This window comes from Harmonia axyridis, chromosome 1 (genome assembly GCF_914767665.1).
Source record: "Harmonia axyridis chromosome 1, icHarAxyr1.1, whole genome shotgun sequence".
NCBI lineage: Eukaryota > Metazoa > Arthropoda > Insecta > Coleoptera > Coccinellidae > Harmonia > Harmonia axyridis.
Genome location: NC_059501.1, coordinates 55,007,052 through 55,017,947, shown reverse-complemented (window position 1 = coordinate 55,017,947; position 10,896 = coordinate 55,007,052). Strand labels below are relative to the sequence as shown.

Sequence of the window (10,896 nt, the reverse complement as noted above, 5' to 3'; positions counted from 1 at the left end):
GAACTTTTGAATATGAAAATTAATCACATCGAAGATAGGGGCTCTGTTATGGTGGTTGACATTCCGCAAAGTAAAACAGATATTCGTAAGAGATTTACTATTGTGGAAGAAAACGAGTTCTCTGCATTGAGTCTAGTGAGTAAGTATATGCTTCTACGTCCATCGGGCCCGGAAAGATTTTTTCTAACGTATCGAGGAAAACGTTGCTCAGTTCAACCGGTTGGAAAAAATACATTCGGGAAAATTCCAAGCAAAATTGCTAGTTTTTTGGAATTTCCGAATCCAGAAACATTCACAGGACATTGTCTGCGAAGGACTTCTGCGACTGCCTTGGTCAATGCAGGAGCAAATATGACAACATTGAAGAGACATGGTGGATGGCGAAGTTCAACGGTGGCAGAAGGGTATTTCTCTAATTCTGTGGTTATTCCGTTCATTCTTCCACATCTTGTAGAACAAAATCGTGCGAGAATATATCAGAAACGCACTGTTTTTATGGTTATATTTTATTATTCTATGTTGGCACTCCGAACTTTCCGCAACGGCTTTATCTGTCAATTCATCAATCTGCCTTAAAGACATCAGTTCTGCCAACCAACATTTTTCAATGCAAAAATCACTAAATTATATTTATGGAAATATTTCATTAATTTCAATGAAAATGCAATGAATTAGAGAAAATAATGTATAATACTCGTACAGAAGGCTAATTCTACCACTCGTTCATTCCAAAACTCGCCACTTCGTGGCTCGTTTTTGAATTTTGAACTCGTGGAAGAATATCAATGCCTTCTGCACTTGTATTATAAATAACTATTCTCTAATTCTGTGGTTATTCCGTTCATTCTTCCACATCTTGTAGAACAAAATCGTGCGAGAATATATCAGAAACGCACAGTTTTCATGGTTATATTTTATTATTCTATGTTGGTACTCCGAACTTTCCGCCACGGCTTTATCTGTCAATTCATCAATTTGCCTTAAAGAAATCAGTTCTGCAACCAACATTTTTCAGTGCAAAAATCACTAAAATATATTTATGGAAATATTTCATTAATTTCAATGAAAATGCAATGAATTAGAGAAAATAATGTATAATACTCGTACAGAAGGCTCATTCTACCACTCGTTCATTCCAAAACTCGCCACTTCGTGTCTCGTTTTTGAATTTTGAACTCGTGGAAGAATATCAATGCCTTCTGCACTTGTATTATAAATAACTATTAGCCGACAGCATGGAATTGAAAAACAAAACTGCAAGATTGTTAGCTGGCATGTCAGATGAAAGAAGGGAAACAACTTCATGTTTGAATACAGTCATTAACAGTGACAACCGTTTAATAGAAAATCCTTGCAATTCGGGTAACAACTTTAGTGGTAAATTCGACAACTGTCGGTTTGTTTTTGTGAACACTTTAGAGGGAGTTAAAGATCTATAACTGCCCTGTTTAACTCCCAAGGGAGTTATGACAATGTTTATAGTTACGGTAACTAAGCATTTATTCCTTTGTAATGTATCGGTATGAAATAAACTCAACTAACTTTTATAAAACTGATATGTTTTTATCTTGGAGGAGAAAATGAGGATAATTAACGATCAAATACAAATATTTATGGTTTTTATTCATAATACAGTCCAAAACATAGTGCCACCCCAAAGACATGACTGGTTTCATGAGAGAACATTGCAAATCGGTCTCTCTCCACATCCCAAAGGAATCTGCAAGCAATCATAACGTCTTGGTTATGCTTTTCTCCAATCGTGACAATGCACACCAATTTGAATCTGGAAATAAAGAACATCAGAAATTTGATAGAGCTTCTCCAGTACCGTAAGAACGTAAAATGTATAAACGATATATTTAAAAAAAATTGAAATGATATTATAGTAGATGATAAATCAGTTAAATCACAATGTCTCTCTATATAATGATAGAAAGATAATATGGTAAATTGAATAGTTTATTAATGAAAATAATTATTAGATAGAAATGTGAAAAAAAATTTCACCTATCGAATTCTAATTCTTTGATTTTAGCTCGTATAGCAGCAGATGCTTGTTTAGCCTTTATCGGGCATTTCACTTCATCGTAGGGACCTTCAAGAGCTTCAAGTAGAATTTCTTCAAGAATCTTCTGCACCTTTTCTGCGTTGAATGGTTTGTCAGAGTCTAATTTGTAAGTATTCATAAAACGAGCAGACTGTAAAATGAGATAAAAATATGTTTGAATCAGAAAATCAGGTTACATCTATATCCTTAATACATTTTATTCACAAATTATCTTTTTTATAATATGTATATCAAACTTATAGACATGCATTATCCGCTATTTTTATTTCTCGAAACGTCGGCGAACTAATTCAGTATCAATTGACTGACATCATCCTACTCACGAATATACTGAACTATTCCAAATTTTCTTAATCAAATAATATTAGTGAGCTACAAAATTACATCATCCCCAATCTGCATCTCCATTATATTCGAGAAAGATATCACACGCAGATGCAGATCAGAGGTATTGGGAGATTTGATGTGCCCGAAGTATCAAATATAAAAAATAATGACAATCAAAGGAAATTCTAGTTACATTGTAGAACACCTATTCATATCACCAGTACAGTTGTTGTATTTCAAATTTGGATCTATCTAGATCAGTCTAACAGTTTTTTGAAACAGTGTTATAATGCTTTGACCGAATTTCATATTAGAAAAATTAAGATAGCTATTATATTGATATCAAGAAATATACAACTTTGTGTCCATTTCCTTCACAATAATATATCTTTATGATATATTTGGTTTACTTTTGTGTTGAAATATATTACCAATTTAAAATCACAAAATTAATAATCAACCAAAAGAAAATTCAAAATAAGTAAAACTTTACAAATTGAGTTAACTATTAACAAATTGAACAACTGAATAAACATAAAAACAGAAGTACGTTTCGGAATTTTGGTATTAATTAATTAATTAATACAATTTTTCCTACTCACCACTTGTATATCTACTTCAGAAAATTTGCAATTGGGGAACTTCAAACGAACTAAACGTAATTGTTCCTCTAGTAAGACATGTTTTTATGTTAATTTAGTTATTCAATTTAGTAACCCTTTACTCAATTTGAACAGTTTCAGTTATTTTGAATTTTCTTTCAGTTGGTTATTAATTTTGTCATTTTTGGAATTGAAATTATATTCCAGGATAAAAATATACAAAATGTATCATAAAGATATATTAATGTGAAAGGAATAGACACGTTGTTAATTTTTTGATATAATATTAAATTATCTTCATCAAGTAGACTCAATAAACTTTTATAATCAGCTTCTTCAATTAGAAGTGTAAGCTTAGGGATAAAATTGCTGAAGATACTTTTTATTCTTTTCGATTAGACAGATTTTATCAATATCAATTGAATAATGTTAGTAGAAGATAGATCATAAAATTTAATACTAATGTTGATAGCGAATTTTGAAAATTCATCATCATATTGCGAATGGAAGATGGAATCGTTAATCATTCCATATCTACCAAGATACCTGAAAATGGGAAATATCCTAATTTTGGTTCGTTTCAAGTTATTCACAAACTAGTAGATTGTGATGCAAATAAATATTTAGTAACAATTGAATAAATAGTCAACAACATTACAAATTTCTTAATTCCCGTTAAATTAAACTCATCAACCCATCGTTACATCGTAGTGCGCCATAGGCGTCGCGCCAGACTCTTGTGCGGCCCCGGCGGGTTAATGAGAGCCTCCGCTTTGTAGCAGAGTCACCTCTCCTCGATGTAGTGAGAGGTTGTTTTAGGCAGAAATCACTGGATTGCCTAACTGAAGAAGTCCATCTCGAGATCAAAGAAGGAATTATCCGTTTGGCAATGATCTCTACCAAATAGCTGTAGTGGAGTCACTACTACACTATTACAGGTTCCAATTTAAAGAGTGATGCGCAGCCCATGTTGTCATTTCTAGGGCAAGCACAAAGTTGTCCTTGCCCGAGTGTATTTTGACATATTAAATCGGCAGCTTTCCTAAAATACATTTTAAGTTCATAATATTTTCACATCTGTCGCTCCTGATGGTAGCTGAGGCCACCGCAACCGCGCTTAGCTAGCTACCATATCATGATCGATAGATACAACAGACTCACTGAGGGAATTTTAGGTTTTCCTAAAATATGTGTATTCAGCTGTCCACTGGCTCTTAGGCTATAATCCCCCCGCACTTAGGCACATTCACCAATCTCCACTATGGGAATTGGCATTACTGAGTGCCTAACTGATGTTTTGTCAGTGATCTCTGGATGAAACACCGTAAACCTCAGAAGGAGGACGCACCATCGGAAAACCGCAACTTCTTTGCATAGAGCTGTGGCGGGTCACTGCCACGCTCAACGTCACAGCTCCTAGAGTGTTGATTGGACACAGCTCCCTCATGTAGCGAATTGGCTGCGACAGCGCCGTTGGCACGATAAGCCTTACTTTACCGCCCTCTCAACTCGTATGTGTTCTCTTTTTCCTCGAATATAACTTCCTCTTGGGAGTCATAGGTATTGGCAGAAGGATTTGTAGTAGGGCTGGGACTTTTTCGCCTTTTTGTATTTGAATATTCATCCATAAATTTATTCGATTATTCGAATAATTCATTCAAACAAATATTCATGCTTGATTATTTATGAGTACTCATGAATATTCAACTATTCGTTGATTATTCAATGATTATTCCGTGATTATTCAATGATTATTCAGTGATTATTCAATGATTATTCAGTGATTATTCAATGAATATTCAGTCAATATTCAGTGATTAAACTCATGTTTTAATGAACCAATAAAATCCGAGCGTTTTGATGAGTGAATATACCCTTTGCGACAAGGTATAATCGTTTTGGTGTTTTGCCTCTCGCCATATACGCTCTATTACCGTCATTTTTGGTTCTCCTGTCAGTGTTCGGAATCCAAACAAATAAATTGTCATTTACCAGTCGAGTTGCGCTCTCGTGACTCGGTGTAAAATCGAATATTTTCAGTGCTCTTATGATATAAATGTTTATTCAATGAATATTGAAAATATTCAATGATTATTCAGTTAATACTTATTCGAATATTGTACTCAAAAAACCTAGTCACCCATGATTGGACTTGATCTTCTTTGAGATCTAGCAAAGAATATGCATAAATATTAAAATTAAATAGACGCAGTAAAACCTTCGCTGGGACAATACAATCTACATAGACCCTTTACAGGTCTAGAGGTACAAAAAGAATGATCAAGCGGATTCTGAGAACATAAAATTTTTCAAGAATACACTTCGTGATCAATTATACGGAATTTTCAAAAAACTTTGTTTTCTGATTCAGTTTTGTTAGGGATGTTACTTCAGTCGATGTATGTACAGGGTGGGCAAATTTCGATGTTTTAGCACTACAACTTTTGAACCAGAGGAGATAGACAAAATCTGATACCCACTTCTCGATCTCTTTTTTTGAGAAACTAACAAGGGTAGTATTCATTTTTAGCCACCTTCTTTTGTTTTCGAGTTATAAGCGAAAATTGGAAAAATGATGATATCGAAAAACATTTATATCTCCGCTAATACTGATGATAGAGCTCTGAAATTAAAACATTATACAGGCACTTTTTTACGTAGAATCCAGTGGCGTGCTCGTATTTTCAAAAGGGTTTTCAATTACAAAGCTATGACCCAAAGTTATGTTTTTTTAAATGGGAACACTAGATTTTTGTGCCATTTTCTGAAAGCTTAATTTTTCCTGATTTCAAAAATATATAACATCATATGATTCGTATCAAAATAAATAACAGGAAATGGTCAAAAACCTTTTTTTACTTAAGAGTCTCAATATTTCTATGGTTTCAACTGTTGATGAGCCTTCCTATAACAAGAGCAGTGTTCTTCCGTCAATCTGATTATTTCTATGCTTTTCACTTATTTCTACAAAATTCGAATCTATATATTTATTTTATACAAATAGTTTCGAAAAGATAAACGAACTTTCCTAGGTAGCTTGAACACAGTTTCAAATATTCATCTATTGAAATATCGAGAAGAGGTGTCGACTGTGCGTTGTGCAATTGTTGTCATTATTAGGTTAAATATTATTTCTTGTTTGTCCCTTCGTAATTAAAATGTTGAGTTCAATCAGATATGCATTGTTTCATATGCTGTTTAAAATGGATTGGTACTTGTGCGTATTGATTCTGGAGACCTATGTAAATAATCTCCTGATGCATGCATCTCAATACAACTCTTTCGATTGAAAAATTCGATCTTGTGGTTTCTCCGTTATTTCCAAATCAATTTTTAGATAAAAAATTTATAAAACATATCTAGATTCGATTTTTGTAGAAATAAGTGAAAAGCATAGAAATAATCAGTTTGACGGAAGGACAGTGCTCTTGTTATAGAAAGCTCAATTTTTCTGTGTTCATCAACAGTTGAAACCATAGAAATATAGAGACTCTTAGGTGAAAAGAGGTTTTTGGCCATTTTCTATTATTTATATTGATCCGAATCATATGATGTTATATATTTTTGAAATCAGGAAAAATTGAGCTTTCAGAAAATGGCACAAAAATCTAGTGTTCCCATTTAAAAAAACATAACTTTGGGTCATAGCTTAGTAATTAAAAACCCTTTTGAAAATACGAGCACGCCACTGGATTCTACGTAAAAAAGTGCCTGTATAATGTTTCAATTTCAGAGCTCTATCATCAGTATTAGCGGAGATATAAATGTTTTTCGATTTCGCCATTTTTCCAATTTTCGCTTATAACTCGAAAACAAAAGAAGGTGGCCAAAAACGAAAACTACCCTTTTTAGTTTCCCAGAAAAAGAGATCGAGAAGTGGGTATCAGATTTTGTCTATCTCCTCTGGTTCAAAAGTTGTAGTGCTAAAACATCGAAATTTGCCCACCCTGTACATTTTAAGACCATAGATTTAAAAGAATATAAAGATTCGTCTGTTCGCAATGTCTATAAATAGCAATACATACGGAATAGGAAGGCAAGGTTACATTTTCGAATGTAGAATCTTATATTATTATTATTAGAACTCTTTATTGCTGAATTCATATGTTACAATCTTATATTCCATTTTTATATTTTTTCATTGATGCGATCCAAATTTTATTAATTTTTCTTTGGCTGAATACCTTTTTCTACTACTATTAAATGAATAATTTTAAACCATCAAGAATCATTGTAAAATGCACATTTTCAATGAAAAATAACAAAAAAGTGAAAAATACGAGGGGGCGTTAAAGTAAAGAATTACCCAATTGTATCTATCAATTTCAATATTATGTAATTTCCAGTAATTTTAATATTGATGAAACGATTTGTCCGTAGTGAATCACAAAACCTTGTTTTAATCATTCCTGAATAGTGAGTCAAGTGATCATTCAAACTTTTATTCGTAACTTCACTGAATAGAAAACTATTCACTGAATAATCAGTGAATACTCAACTATTTACTGATTATTTATGAATAGAAAAGTACTCATTGATTATTCAACTATTCAGTGAATATTCATGATTATTCGAATAATGCAAAATGCAATTATTCGAATAATTATTCAATGATTATTCGAATATTCAAATCATTCATTCATGATTCCCAGCCCTAGTCGGAATATATAAATCTCTTTGAGTTGAAGTACCACGGAACCAAGATTTCTGTTCGAGTTACGTATAGTTCGACTTGGACGTAGTTCGAATTATATAGCTCATTCTTCATCAAAATCGACTCACAGAGGTCATAAGATATAGAGGTAAACCAAATGGATGTTCAAGTTATAGAGGTAGATAATAGTGATATTTTTTTCCCATTTTCTGAAGGATGATTTGACAATAGAAAATTTCAAAACGAAATAGATCAACGTCTTTGTGTGTTGACAAATTCTGAATATTTTTAAGTATTTGTCATCAGACAAATACAGACTCCTTCATCAGAAGGAGTCTGATTTAGACCCCAATCGGCAAAAGAGTAAATCAATTCAAAGTGTTATTGCTTAGAGCAACATTTCTTCCAACTGATTTACTCATGAAAAATTAATGCAAGAATGTACGCTAGAGCATATCAAATGTTTTAAGCTTGTCCCAGAAATTAGGAGAGAAAGTTTCAAAAAATTTTCTCGTACAAGCTTTAATTTTCTGAAGGGTCTCATGAAGGACTAGAAGAGTCGGGATAAAAAACATTAAACAAAAGATGTACATATTTCCTACAGCCTTTACAGAACTCAACCTTCAACTCCTGATAATTTAAAAAACTTTGAGCAAACATAATGAAGAACGTGTACATTACTGTCCATAAATATACAATTTTACTGTTCTGCTTGAAACTATTACGGCTGTAGCGGTAAGTAAGGTTTTCGAGATATTTCGAGTTTTTCCCGTGAGTCACCAACTTGACGCTGTGACTCATACATGGAAATTTTCAAATTTTTTTATTTGCGTATTTTGTGCCAATTTTTGCCGTATAAAAAAAATTTTGTGCCCATTCGGTTTTCGAGATATTTCGAGTTTTTCCCGTGAGTCACCAACTTGACGCTGTGACTCATACATGGAAATTTTCAAATTTTTTTATTTCGGTATTTTGTGCATATTTTGTGCCAATTTTTGCCGTATAAAAAAAATTTCTGCCCATTCGGTTTTCGAGATATTTCGAGTTTTTCCCGTGAGTCACCAACTTGACGCTGTGACTAATACATGGAAATTTTCAATTTTTTTTATTTGGGTATTTTGTGCTCATTTTGTGCCAATTTTTGCCGCATGAAAAAAATTTTGTGCCCATTCAGTTTTCGAGATATTTTGAGTTTTCCCTGTCAGTCACTTACTTGTCGGACGGAAATTTTCTTATTTAGATAAATTGTGCTCATTTTGTGGCGTATGGTATGGATTTTGTTCCCCTACAGTTTTAGAAATATTTGTACTTATTCCAGTGCGATACATAAATGTATTGTATTATAAAATTATGCTTCGGATAAATCTGCATTTGCTTAACCTCATATGCAAATGCGTATAAATTTGTGTCTCAAATGATATATTTTCGCCTTGCAGTGCATATTTACTAATTTTCGGTTTTATTTGCATATTTTCAAGATAAAATTTGTTTTCAAACCAATAGAAACAAGCCGAATAGAACCGTACGTTGATAATATATTTGACAAATCCCAACCAACTTTTATGAGCTATTGACTACTAAACCCCTAAGGAAGGGAGTGTTTGGAGAAAATATTTATCCCGATTGCTAATATTACTAACATCTGGTAAGTATTACAAGGGAACACATAATCGATGTTAACTTGGTCAACTTCAAAAACAAAATAATCGAACAATGGCAGAGCAGATGGAACGAAACAGAAAGTAAATTAAGAGAATTCAAACGATGTTCAATATCTTTGAGACAAAATGAAGACAAAAAAATAAGTCTGACAACCACATGTGCTTTCGATCCATTGATTGCAACAAATTTTTGTGACAGCAAGTTTCTCGCTGAAATCAACCAAGATGAATTGAACAATATACAGGGTGTACACTTTTGAAACGGCCTTACTTCAAGGGGAGATTATACAAGTGATTGGCAACAAAAAATGTCATATAACACATGGTCGAAATGTTGGTGGTTATTCTTCAATTTAACATTTTTTGATTTCACGAAAGGACCCCGCACGTTTAGTAGGGAAAATGGCTTTCCGTGAATTTGGCTGAATTTTTGATATGTTGTAGTTCTTGATGAACTGATCAGAAAAGTCCTCAGCCATAAAGCTCAAAAATGGACAGTTTTCGAGATATGGAGCTTTGAAAATGGATTTTTTGCAATTTTCGGCGTTTTTGCTCATCAATCAGGGAGCTCTCATTTCTGGTTTTTATGGAATTTGGATGTTCGGCGGCCAGAACCCGACTGAGAAATGATCTTCCTTGGTTATATTAGGCACCGCCATCGATAATTTTTCATACACTGCTCCACATTGGCTATGAAATGATATACAAAATCCAAGATCTTCCATACATCTTTTCATGCCACAAGATGACGCCAGAATAATTCACATGATCGAGAAACGACATATTGTGAGATTTTTTTAAGAGAGGCCATAATAACTGAATCTTCATATATCTGATGTCCAATAATATCAAATATGTTAGCCGAAATGTTCATAACCAGGCATCGCGAGCTGTAATGGGGGAAAATGGGAAAATCATAATCATATATCCTCAGGGATAACAATTGTGATCACTATTGATGTCATTTACATATGATATGTGATTTGTTTCTCACAAATCTCGATAATCTGACAATGGGGTACCAAGACATTTTCCTCAGAATGTCTCGAAATTGATGATAGCATCTCACAGACAAACGAATCCGTGACAATGTCTGCAGTTTTGATACAATATAGTAATATCCTGGTAGAATATAGAAATCCAAGTGTTGGAAGCAAACTACGAATGGAACTTCCGATATTAACCCACGAATTCTTGAAAATATTTTTTTTTTCTATGAACTTTTTGAACTTCACACATACGAATGAATACTATCTAATAATATGATCGTTGGCAAAATGAATGAGTAGATCAATCAAAAACAATATAATAATGAGTTTATTCCAGATTCCGGAACGCAGCAAAATATCAGCTCTGGATTGTGTATACTAACGACGAAAATGAAGAGTCAATACAGGACTATTATTGCACATGCAAATCGGGTGCCCGGACCGTAGGGTGCTGTGCTCACATTGCTAGCGTTTTATGGTTCCTTGGTTATGCTCGCCATAACCAAGGAGTCAAGTATCCAAATTCCGATTTATTGAACTATGTGATCGATGCTGCCAACAGAATGAATCAATGATATTATGATTTGATGAG

The 10,896-nt window shown here is 33.3% G+C and overlaps 1 protein-coding gene across 1 annotated transcript in view; it reads right to left on the bottom strand.

Annotated features, from left to right (window-relative positions):
- Positions 1-1,602: 1,602 nt before the first annotated feature.
- The window catches only part of LOC123689028 (dynein light chain Tctex-type protein 2B), a 33,920-nt gene continuing 24,626 nt past the window's right edge, over positions 1,603-10,896 (bottom strand). Inside the window, exons 5-6 of the mRNA XM_045627821.1 lie at positions 2,011-2,201; positions 1,603-1,786 (exon numbers count right to left, since the gene is read on the bottom strand). Coding sequence (XP_045483777.1) covers positions 1,621-1,786; positions 2,011-2,201 — 357 coding nt within the window. The 3' untranslated portion in view covers positions 1,603-1,620. The remainder of the gene's footprint in view (positions 1,787-2,010; positions 2,202-10,896) is intronic.